General features: G+C 38.5%; 3 protein-coding genes across 9 annotated transcripts in view; 1 reads left to right on the top strand and 2 right to left on the bottom strand.

Moving 5' to 3' along the window:
* LOC112069533 (gelsolin-related protein of 125 kDa-like) overlaps positions 1-12,825 on the bottom strand; it is a 243,717-nt gene that overhangs the window by 67,384 nt on the left and 163,508 nt on the right. The window lies entirely within an intron of this gene.
* Positions 1-12,825, bottom strand: part of LOC112069531 (zinc finger protein 271-like) — a 145,690-nt gene that overhangs the window by 78,975 nt on the left and 53,890 nt on the right.
* The window catches only part of LOC111979311 (uncharacterized), a 141,014-nt gene continuing 132,512 nt past the window's right edge, over positions 4,324-12,825 (top strand). For 2 of the 6 annotated variants that reach the window (XR_011475356.1, XR_011475354.1), the window contains exons 1-2: positions 4,324-4,964; positions 9,808-10,854. Coding sequence is in view for 1 of the 6 variants with exons in the window: in XM_024136870.2 (XP_023992638.1) it covers positions 4,556-4,964; positions 9,808-9,935 (537 nt within the window). In the remaining 5 variants the exon portion in view is untranslated. Of the gene's footprint in view, positions 4,965-9,807; positions 12,130-12,825 lie in introns of those variants that run through there. The other 4 variants (XR_011475355.1, XR_011475357.1, XR_011475358.1 and 1 more) reach the window with 3 other exon arrangements.

The raw sequence follows: 12,825 nt of genomic DNA, 5'->3' as shown, positions 1-12,825 counted from the left end.
CAACACGTTCCATGGCACGCTCAGATTGTAAATCATCTCCGTATGTTCCATGACGCGCTCCTCCACCTCCATGGCCGGGGTACCTTCTGCTGACTTCATTTTTTGGTCAGAGATTCTGTCAGAGTCGTGTGTATAGGTGGCAGGGAAGTCAGGCGCAGGAGAATCAAACTGAATTAATGGAGTTGTTTAATTAATAACAATAAACAAAACATAACTCCAACACTAAATAAAACAAAGTGGGTACGAGGACCCGTCGCGCACCAATACAACACAAAACTGAACAACAAACAATCTCTGACAAAGACATGAGGGGAAACAGAGGGTTAAATACACAACAGTAATGAATGGGATTGAAACCAGGTTGTAGGAAGACAGACAAAACCAATGGAAAATGAAAAATGGATCAATATGGCTAGAAGACCGGTACGTCGACCGCCGAGCACCGCCCAAACAAGGAGAGGCTTTGACTTCGCGAGAAGTCGTGACAATAATGAACAGACTAGGTCTTAATTGCTCCTACGTGGTGTAACAATACATCATGTAGATGTACACTACCGTACAAAACTTTGGGGTCACTTAGAAATGTGCTTGTTTTTGAAAGAAAAGCWAAGAAATTTGTCCATTAAAATAACATAAAATTGATCAGAGATACTGTGTAGACATTGTTAATGTTGTAAATGACTATTGTAGCTGAAAACGGCAGATTTTKTATGGAATATCTACATAGGCGTACAGGGGCCCATTATCAGCAACTATCACTCCTGTGTTCTAATGGCACGATGTGTTAGCTAATCCAAGTTTATAATTTTAAAAGGCTAATTGATCATTTTGAAAACCCTTTTGCAATTATGTTAGCGGGGCTGAAAACTGTTGTTCTGATTTAACAAAGCTTTTGTAAACAGTGTGTGGGCCTTCTTGTTCTTTAACAAATCTTTTGTGAACAGTGTTATTGCATAACAATCAGGCAGTATAACAACAATAATCATCACCCTCTTGACCAATCTTCCCTCCCCTTAACATTGGGTTTGATTCAGACCCTGCCAGTGTGCCAGGTAAACATTGGGTTTGACTCAGACCCTGCCAGTGTGCCAGGTGGACATTGGGTTTGACTTAGACCCTGCCAGTGTGCCAGGTAAACATTGGGTTTGATTCAGACCCTGCCAGCATGGCCAGAAATGTATTCCAAGGTTAGTAATTTATAACCACAGAACCACCCCAGCCATTTCATGCATGACTAAAAACACATAAGTATTAGATTTACTGCCATGGTCTAGTTTGTCACTGCCTCATACACAATTCACAATGCTGGCTGAGGTACAAGTAAAACATTAAATATTATTTCCTAATTGTAAATAATTCCCCACTCCTTTAAAAAAAATATATGGAATGGCAAGGCTTTAGCTCAGTGGGCTTTTCCATTGTTGAGGAAAGCAGGGGAAGTGTTGTGAGTAACAGAACTGCCTGAGATGTGGGGGAAGGGAAGCTGCTCCATTGTTGAGGAAAGCAGGGGAAGTGTTGTGAGTAACAGAACTGCCTGAGATGTGGAGGAAGGGAAGATGCTCACTGATTGGCTGTAGTGACAAGGGTCCCTCCAGAAATCTATCACTATTCTAACTGACATGTCAAATTCTCCCCCAAATCTACCACGAATAGGCCAAGCCTCCACAGACCCTGTCTTGTATTGACAAACAGAACAAATCATTTTACATTAAAACTTCATTTTAAAAATAGCTCAATTCAATCCAACTGGGCCTTTTTAACACAGCCAGTTGTTCCTGTTGTAGATGATATGCCTTTGTACAGATCTAGGATCAGTTCTCCTCCACAATGCATATACAGTACTGGTCAATTGTTTGGACAGCTACAAATTCAATGTTTTTTTATTTKAACTATTGTCRACATTGTAGAATAATAGTGAAGACAACACAACTATTAAATAACACATATGGAATCATGTAGTAACCAAAAAAGTGTTAAACAAATCCAAGTATTCACCCTTTGCCTTGATTACAGCTTTGCACCCTCTTGGCATTTGATGTTGGAGTATTTACATAAAACCAATCAGAATCCAGAAGAATGCCAAAGGCAGGTGTGATGTAATATGGAGGACTAGCCTATTCCCTGTGATGTAAACTACAACAGAAATAACTTCAAACGTATAACTTCAAATTAAACCAATCGTTTGCACTCATGACTTGAGCGATTAAAGTAAATCAAAATTTTGGAAATACATAACGTCATCTAACCAAATATCAAAGAATGTTATAACTGCATATTGCTCTTAGCCAGCTAACATGAGCTATTTAGCCAACGAGCTATGGTCTGCGAGGTGGAACACCAACTACCGGAAACCAGTTTGAACCCAACTAACAAAACCCAACTAAAACATGGCTGCAGATCAAAAGAGCAGAGACATACAGAATGATGGCAGGGAAAACCCCCAACATCCAAAATAGATAGATTCCAGATGTCAGTCAGCTAGCAGTAAACCAAGGTGGAAAAAGTTACAAAACTCCCGTGGTCTACTTCACAGAGAACATGCTGAAAAGTATTGATGGGKAAACAAAGCTTCCTGAAGCATTGACACTCCTCAGCTTGTCAAAAATAGGTTCATTACCCAAGGCTTTAAGCAACACAGAATTTAGAACAGCCACATKTTTATAGACAATGTTCAACATGCCCTAACGTGCACAGCGTAGCCTTTGTCTTCTACTAAACCACTGGCCRTATTCGATGCTGCATTGTGGGTAAATGGTTACTGGCTGATTTATAAATAACATTGAGTAGTTATTTATGTTGTAAGGTGATTTGTGGATCAGTCAGTTGGCAGTCCCCTGCAATGTCGAACAAGCCCAACACCAAACCAATCAGGTGGTTGTTCGACAAAATTAATCTTCAGATGTCATTGATCACATGCTGCTGTGATACAGGCATCARCACACTGCCCTGAAGTGTACTGTTTAACACATGCCTCCTAGCTCCGGTATCAAACGTAACATCCCTAACTAAAAGTTGACAAAACAAAAAAGAAGCAGGTATGATTTTCTCTTTCGTTTTGAGCCCACGGCAAGGGAACGCAACACCCTGCTACAACTCAACATGGAGTGAAAAAGGTAAGGAATTGTAGGTGCGAGTAAGGATGACAAAGGCAGAGAATTTACCGTTTACAGGGAATTTATTCCTTYACACGGTAAATTGGGGGRAAAGGGGCTGGACGGAACCAAAGAAAGTAAATGTCAAAGCCCGCCTCTCCTACCTTACCTGCCTACCCACTACTTACCTAATTTAGYACCACCTGGTGCAYTAAACAAAATACAGGGGGTGGTCCGTCCAGGTCTTACCTAGCGTGCATAGACAAATACTACAGGTTATGTATGCCCACAGGCCTCTTGCCTAAGCACTCCGTAGGTGCCTTCCCCTTCTCCCCTGGGAACAAATGGAACAGAATATTACAAACAAGTTCAATAATAAAAAAAATAGAGAAACACAGGACATCAAATAAGCTCTATCTGACAGAGCAACAAACTAACACAGAACATAACCATGAGCTCTATCTCAGCAACAACCAACATGTGATTTAAAAACCCTCAGCTCTATCTGGGGGAAAAACCCCAACACAGGATATAACCCTCAGCTCCCTCTCTTACAAAGGAACACTGGCTTTTAAAGCTGGAAAAKGAGTCTCTAATTGGATACAGCTGTATCCTCTGACGAGAGGGCGGGGTCAGCTCTCCAATCATCGATGTGGCCGACCAATCAGCTGCTTGGGGAAAATTTCAGGAAGCCATCCTGAAACACACYCTYACAAATACACAAACTACAACACAGAAACTGGGGAACGTAACGGCAAGAAGTCACCAGAGCCTACCGTGCTAACGGTTCCCTCTAGATAACACAACCACAAAGTGCATAAAAAGCATGAGGTGTGGCTAACGTTTTCTAGCTTGAGCTAGATACCGAGCTAGCATACAGACTCGGTAGCACAGAGTAGATCCTCCATATGACGTTGAGAAATAGTGCATTGTGGGTAGTTTAGAAGATATACAGAAATAACTTAAGAAATATGTAATAAAGCAAAAACATAACTGTTTGTACTTATAGGAAACCATATCGTGGCTACAACTCAGTTACTAAGACTTAACCACACTGTGTTGTTACACTGGTGAGTAAAATCTCATGCTCCCTACCTTTTAACTTTTAGTCAAATAATTTAAATATACATTTTATTCAACTGCGTTACCCACTCCAGTCAGCAGATGGCGATCTGCGACTTTAAGGCAATGCTGTTGGTGTCACGTATAATCTAGTGGACGGAACGCTTCTTTCAACAGCAGAAACAGTTAGACAGCCACCTCGGTAGCTTGCTAGCCAAAATAGCCGAACCAATAAAGCTCTTTAAAMGCTTTAGTGTTTATTAACCACTGTGTTTTAAACCCTCKTCTGTCGTCTAGTTATTTATCCGTATTAATTTCATATTTACGGTGTTGTTGTTATTATTAGTCAGTTAGTGGGCTGGTTAAGTTAGCATTAGCCTAGCTAGCTAACATCTCTGACCATGAGCTCACTAAGCTACTCTCCTGTTACAGAAAAGGAGGTCTGCTGGACGGAGAAAGAGRGTATTTGGCTAAACGTTGTCGTGAAAGAGGAGGAAGAGGAGGATGTCACAATACAAAAACAAGTAGAGGGTGAGGCTGTTACAGTGAAAGAAGAAGAGAAAGACGTTACAGTTAAAGAACAGGAAGACACGTTCAGAGTGAAAGAGGAGGAGGATGTTGCAGTAAAAGAAGAGGAGGAAGAGAAAGAGGATGATGCTGTTTTTGGAGTGAAAGAGGAGGAGGGGGAGATGACTGTCACGTTGGAAGAAGAGGATGAAGAGGAGGAAACTGGATATCTGGGCTCGGTTTCCCAAAGGCATGTTAAGGCATCCAATGGTTATAAGGATGAACGGGCCCTGATTAACACTAGTAAGTAAGTCTTAAAAACAGAGGCACAAACTCTGCAGTTGTTGAACTGATGTGTGGTGTTAAAGCGGAGATATGTAATAGCTTAATTCTTATTTAGACTTTTTAAGTTATTTATTCATAGCCATTGATTCTTGAAGAATATAACACATGCCTCATGAGCTTAGTTCAACTGTTGTACCCCATCAGAACCCCAAATAAGCTTTTTTTACTCCAATGTTTAGAAACATTTTAAATGATATACAAACACTCAAACACTCAAAACATGGTTAAAACTATAATGTTGATATCATGGATGGTCAATCCTTGCATCTGTAGGTCTGTCTATGAATTTGAGAGTAGTTACATTTCTCCAGCCCCATCCATCATCTTATTACCAAAACAGTGGTGGAATTACAGCTTTATTATTGTTTCAACTGCAGATTGGTTGATGGATGTGGCTATTTTATAGGGGTAACCTAGGATTTAAATAGCAAAAAAATGTCAGCCCTGAGACTTGGTTTGGTAAACAGCTGAGGGATGGGAGCTGGAGAAATGTAAACACTCTCAAATTCATAGAGAAAGCTATTGTAGCAACCGTAACCCAAAACCTAGCGACCTCGTCAAGAAGTTCAGACATCTTGGTGTAACAGTTATAAGGTGTTGGCTTGACAGTCGCTGGACCCAGGTCCGAGTCCAGCTCAGGGCTACCCCCTGAATTGCCTACACTATAAATACAAGGACTGGCCATCCATAAGGTCAAAATTATAGTTTTAAAYAAGATTTCAAGGCTATACAGTGCTTGTTTACAAACAGTGGCATTATACAAGCTTATGTTTTGGTTTCTGGTGGGGTAATACAGTTGAAACATTTGAGGCGTTTATAAGTTATATTCTTCAAGAAGCAATGGTTATATAGTAAATGGGTCTTTCTATAACTGCCAGTGTAGATTTCCTGTGGGGGTCAAATTGTTACAGCTGTTGATAAGTCATTAGTTGTGTTAGAATACTCATACTAACYGTACTATTTGTGATGTTAATTGAGTATATAGTCTGCTTATTGGTCATAGTATGATATAGTTAGTATGCCAAAAGATCCCGGATGTCGTACTAAATTCGGCAAAATATGACGTATACACGCAGTACTTTAGGGCCCATAATGCAATTCTTCAGGAAATGGGCGTAGCTCACATCGTTTTCAGATTTGAAGAAAATGTCGGAAAATATGCAGCCGAAGTCCAAAGAGAGCCGATACAAATTCATTGCTTTAACAGATTATGACAAATGTTAAGAAAATGTTGAGCAATGTAATAAAATAATGRCTTTTCAAATAAGTTACCTTACACGATATGTTGGCCGASAATTTGTTAGCATATTATTACATCAGTATGTACCGGAATGTTAACTAGCTACCTAACGTTAGTTGGCTACTTATACATCAAACTTGTCAGTATATGAGCTATATTCTAACTAACTACCCAACGTTTATGKACTTGATTATTCCCGTCATTCTTAACTAAATGGTATAGTCGTTGTGCGTTTTCAATGGACATTYGGGTGCTTGCATAAATCTGCTCTGGCTCTCTACTCCGATTTCAGAGCACTCTCGTCTGAGTACCAGAGAGCAGAATAATGAATTTACTATCGCTCAACACCCGTTGAATATGTCCAGGTTGTCTGTAAACGTAGGCAAAAAAAAGCGTAATTTAAATGTTTACCAGCAGCACAGTAACAGTCACTCTGGATAACATGAAAACTGCCTAACCAGCTCTGCTAGGTCGAGTAAAATGGTCAGAGTCTCATTTGTTTTTGGAAGTAGCTAGCAAGCTGAGGTCAGAACGGTCAAATCAACCCAACTCCTTGGCCGGAGCGGCCAGTGGCTCCGAAACGGTCTGAATTTACAAACGGACACTCTGACAACGGTCTAAATTTATGAAGCACTCTGGTATTCAAGATTGAATTTAAGAAAACACAACCTGAAGTCGTAAAATGTCTAACTAGTAATGTGTTATACTAACTAGCTAGCAAGAGGTTGCATAGCAACAGCATGAACTTCCGGTAGAATGGAGAAGAGCGCTCAACTGAAAGGATACGGTTCGGTTACAGTATACTACAATTAACTAATATATGCTAGTATATACTCATTAAGTATGTAGTACAGTATACTACAATGAACTAATAGAATGTAGTATATTACTCATTAAGTATGTAGTTACAGTATACTAAAAATAACTAATAGTATGTAGTATATACTCATTAAGTATGTAGTTAGTGTACTACAATTAACTAATTAGTATATACTCATAAGTATGTAGTTACAGTGTACTACAATTAACTATAGTATGTAGTATATACTCATTAAGTATGTAGTTACAGTATACTACAATTAACTAATAGTATGTAGTATATACTCATTAAGTATGTATTACAGTTATACTACAATTAACTAATAGTATGTAGTTATACTCATTAAGTATGTAGTTACAGTGTACTACAATTAACTAATAGTATGTAGTAATATACTCATTAAGTATGTGTTACAGTGTACTACAATTAACTAATAGTAATGTAGTATATACTCATTAAGTATGTAGTTACAGTGTTACTACCAGTAAGTATATATCATAAGTATGTAGTATTATACTCATTAAGTATGTAGTTACAGTGTACTACAATTAACTAATAGTATGTAGTATATACTCATTAAGTATGTAGTTACAGTATACTACAATTAACTAATAGTATGTAGTATATACTCATTASGTATGTAGTTACAGTATACTACAATTAACTAATAGTATGTAGTATGTACTCATTAAGTATGTAGTTACAGTATGTTAGTATGGGTATTCAAACACAGCTATTGTATAATATTCTGCAATTTATTTTCAATGCCAATACATTAAAGGCGAAACATACCTACATTCAATAACATTTATAAATTGTTTGAAACCTTTGTTTTAAACCCTTCTCAAAGTTGGTGCCTTGATGGATTTGTGATTTTTTTTAAATCCTAAAACACTACTTGACTTTCCTTGTATTTATGGCAGTGTAGTTCCTTTAAGGGTCAGTCAATTTTGGTACAACATACTATGGGGAATCGCGAGTTMGGTTGAAGGATCTAAAATCACACCTGAAAAGGCCAATGAAATCCGCGCCTGGCTGGAAGCCCCGCCTTCCACAGGTTATGAGCGTTAGGCTAGGATTTATTCCTTCATTTATTCYGCTCTTCACCTCGGTGTGAACAGGAACGATTCATGCTACTAAAACATACAATTGGAACACGAGACTGTCTTACATTGCGCCAACTAAACTCACCCTTAGTGGTAGAGYGTGATCACCCTGGACTTTGTGTGGTTCTCATAGTTTCCTAATCAAAAACAATGTCCTATAGCAATGAGTAAGATGGCTAAAAATGAGACCTAGACAATGAAAGTTAAGACCGAGGTAAAGTTGGATTTATATTCACACATTCAGACATTGAACAGACATTGGCCAACAGCCATTTAAAATGATAAAAGTCAATAACTAATTAATTGATTGTCACAAACATCAAACTAGGTATGATTTATTCTATAAATGTCTAGCATACTTTTACAACCTTTGATTGAATAACAATTTCAGTTTTGATTTTCTAGAAATACAAAATCTCTAAAATGCCATCTAAAAGCGGCATAAATCGATAACTAATTCACTTGTTTGTCACAGAAAAATGTATAACTAAAAGTTAATTTGTGGAATTTCTGTCCTTAATGCGTTTGAGCCAATCAGTTGTGTTTTGACAAGGTAGGGTTTTCTCACTTTCTAGTAGGCTTATATTGAAGATATGGCAAATAGGAGTGGCAATGTCGTCCGCTATTATCCTCAGTAATTTTCCATCCAAGTTGTCAGAAAAGGAGAAAAGCCTGAAAAGGAGAACCTSACACTCTAGGAGCTCAGATGCAATAATTTAATAACCTGATACCAACGTTTTGACAGACAAGCTGTCTTCATCAGGGTATAATGACAAACACTGAGGGTAACTGGTTTATATTGTGTCAAAGGACACACACAGGTGTCTGTAATCAAGTCTGAGTGTGGCCTGATATCATTGGTTAATTTACAGATATAAATAGAACGTGTAAAAACATAAATGGATAGCATACGGTCGTAGATACAATTTGGCTACATAGACCTACAAACATTTACAATGAATAGCAATATTACAATAATGTCTACGTTGAGACTGACGGGAGTAAGGGTCTTTAAATTAAAGATCCAATCAAAGGTGCACGTGATAACACCTTTGATTGGGATCTGTTTCCCTGTTTGGGGGTGTTTGAAGGATCTACATTTACAAGTGCCATTGCATTGAGCGTAGCCTTTACATTTGTAGTTCCCATCYGGGAGAGGTGCAAATAGACGTTGTGCAGGAGTATTTTGGGGTGGTAAATCAGAGTTTAGTAAGAATGCAAGAATGCTTGGTTTTTGCGAGACTGTCCTTGAAAGAGATAATTTCTTGATTTTTACCCCCTCTCTCGCTCGTCAAATTGTTTTTGCAAATTCTTTTGATTCAAGTGTAGGACTCCTTTAGAGTCTTGTTATTAGGTCTATGTTATGTTAGGTGAGTTTATGGGTCCTACAGGTAGATGTGTGTTACTGTTAGGATCTTCCAGTAGTTATTGATGTTACTACTAAGTTGAAAACAAGACAAAATATGACATTGTTGCTCACTTGACTGTATTAAGACAATTGTCAAAATAATAAAACAGACATCGATTTTTGTACAACTTCATGGACGCTCTGGACATCACCTTTTACCTCAAATAAACAGTGGATTTCTGCTGTTGTGGGACTTTACCATCTGTCTGACTTTGTCGTTCACACAGGAGAGAGATGTGACTATCGTGGGTCCTCTGGGGAGTCTCAACAACATCATGATGCTGAAGAGGCAGAGAAGAGCTTCTCCAGATCAGAACACCTCAAGAAACACCAGCAGAGAACCACATTGGAATAATCCTTACTGCTGCTCTGACTGTAGAAGAACTGCAAATCTAAATCAGAACTTGAAATACACGGAGAATCCACACAGGAGAAAAGCCGTACCACTGCTTTCATTGTGGAATGAGTTTCTCTAGATCATATTCATTGAAAACACACCTGGTAATTCACACAGGAGAGAAATCTTATAGCTGTACTCAATGTGGGGAAGAGTTTTACTTACATTTCCAATCTGACTAAACATCAGAAAACACACACAACAGAGAAACCTTATAGCTGTGATCAATGTGGGAAAAGTTATGTTACATTTAGCTATCTGACTTTTACACCAGAGAACACAGACAGGAGAGAAACTTATAGCTGTGATAAATGTGATAAGAGTTATGTTACATCTAGTTTCCCTGACTGTACACCAGAGAACACACACAGGAGAGAAGCCATTTAGCTGTACTCTGTGTGGGAAGAGTTTTACTACATCTAGCTCTCTGAAGGTCCACGAGAGAACACACTCAGGAGAGAAACCATGTAGCTGTACTCAATGTGGGAAGAGTTTTACTCGGTCAAGCTCCCTGCAAATGCACCAGAGAAWACACACAGGGGAGAAACCATATAGCTGTAATCAATGTGGGAAGAGTTTTACTCAGCCTAATGGATTGATATTACACCAGCGGACACACACAGGAGAGAAACCGTACATTTGTTCTCAATGTGGGAAGAGTTTTATTCAGGCAAGCTGCCTGAAAGTACACCTTAGAACGCACACAGGAGAGAAATCTTAACACTGCTCTGACTGMGAAAATAGTTTTGTTAGCTTAAGTGATTTAAAATCGCACTAGAGAATACACACAGGAGAGAACCCTTATAGSTGTGATCAATGTGACAAGAGATACTTTGATAAAAGATCTCTGATTAAACATCAGAAAATGCATGAAGGAGTTGTCTCATGATATCAATGAAATAATGTCACAATGTAGAATGTTTTAACATTGTAGAAGGAGTATTTTAATGATGTCACAATGTAGAACTCTAAACAGTTGCCCCCTGTTCTATTGATTTCAACATGACATGGATATTAGCCTCAGGGGAAAAATCCAGGCTCTGAATTGAATTTAACAAAAAGTGACTAACAAAAAAAAGAGTTGTGTTACACTTACCACGTTGTTGACCCACTTGAATCAAAATGCAACACCTCAAATGTAGCTAGCTGTTTTCTACAAATTGTCCTCTAACCAGTGACGTACACATTATTCACAGATTCCGTGTGGGTTACTACAGATATTGCATTAGTTTCCTCTTGAAAACAGACCTGTCCRTGGTAAGGACATCTTGGTTGCTGATTGTCTTAAGGGTGCGCAGTCAAAAAGTTTTGTGTTTTGCGTTTAGCCAGTGCGTTACCATGGATCACAGTTTATTTTGACTGCATGTTTTTACGTTTTGGAGATGAGTTTTGTTTGGGCTCGTTYCAAGGGGACGAGAGTTCTAGAAGCTAGTGAGTTTTTGGAACACGAGAGTTCTAGAAGCTAGTGAGTTTTTGGAACACGAGAGTTATAGAAGCTAGTGAGTTTTAGGAAGACGAGAGTTTTAGAAGCTCTTGAGTTTTAGGATTCTATAGAAAGAAAAATGAGAAAAAAGTTATACTATTGTATATTATTATTTAGAAATGTGTGTTTTCTTGTTTTTAATTGTTGACAGCCAGTAGACACCATGTTTATATTGGTGAAGGTGAAGCATTGTAGTTGATTTATAATGTGAAATGGAAGTTGTTTTCTGTTGGTGGTGAGCAAACTTGTCCAACATAAATATAGGATATATTTGTCTTTGTTTCCCTCTTCTTGGGCAGATTTAGTGGGTCTCRTGGTGAGTGTCTTTTAGGTCCCAGTTGTTGTTACTAGTCAACTTTCAGTGGACACCCCCATAGTGTCTTTCAGAGCCCCTCCTAAAAAACAAGCTTATATTTTGGGTTGGATATTGCATCCAATTAATATTTTAATCAATGGCATTTCCTTAGGGTGCTCATTAGTCTTTCAGTTGTTAGTCTAATGTGCTTTTTATCCTCTTATGTTTGTTGTGTACTAAATATTTATGTTTATTTTCATTGTTTTTTCCGTTGTGTTGCATCCATGTCTGAAATGTGGTATATAAATAAAGCTTGATTTGAACATATTGTAAAACAAATTAACCCATGACGGACCAGTCAACAGACTCTTGGTCCCTCTTAGTATCCCCCTTGTCCCTTTCCCAATGCCATGAACTGGACCAGGTACTGTGTTACAGCTGCTCTCTCCTCCTCAATGTCATGAACTAGACCAGGTACAAACTCTGTAGCACAGAGAAGAAACTCCATATGACGTTGAGAAATATTGCATTGTGGATCGTTTAGAAGATATCCAGAAATATGTAATAATCAAATCAAATGTTATTGGTCACATACACATGGTTAGCAGATGTTAATGTGAGTGTAGCGAAATGTTTGTGTTTCTAGTTGCGACAGTGCAGTAATATGTAACAATTTCCCAACAACTACCTAATACACACAAATCTAAAGGGATGGAATAAGAATATGTACATATAAATATATGGATGAGCGATGGCCAAGCGGCCAAGCGGCATAGGCAAGGTGAAATTGATGGTATGAGGCACAGTATATTCATATGAGATGAGTAATATAAGATATGTTAACATTATTAAAGTGGCATTGTTTAAAGTGACTAGTGATACATTTGACAAGTGGCCAGTGATTTGAGTCTATGTAGGCAGCAGTCTCTCTGAGTTAGTGATTGCTGTTTAGCAGTCTGATTTAGCATGGGTCCTGAGATCCTCAAAAGGTTCTACAGCTGCAACATCGAGAGCATCCTGCCCGGTTGCATCACTGCCTGGTACGGCAATTGCTCGGCCTCCGACCGCAA

Source organism: Salvelinus sp. IW2-2015, unplaced genomic scaffold (genome assembly GCF_002910315.2).
Source record: "Salvelinus sp. IW2-2015 unplaced genomic scaffold, ASM291031v2 Un_scaffold1042, whole genome shotgun sequence".
Taxonomy (NCBI): domain Eukaryota; kingdom Metazoa; phylum Chordata; class Actinopteri; order Salmoniformes; family Salmonidae; genus Salvelinus; species Salvelinus sp. IW2-2015.
The sequence above is the reverse complement of the archived record's forward strand: the minus strand, read 5'-3'. Positions and strand labels throughout refer to the sequence as shown.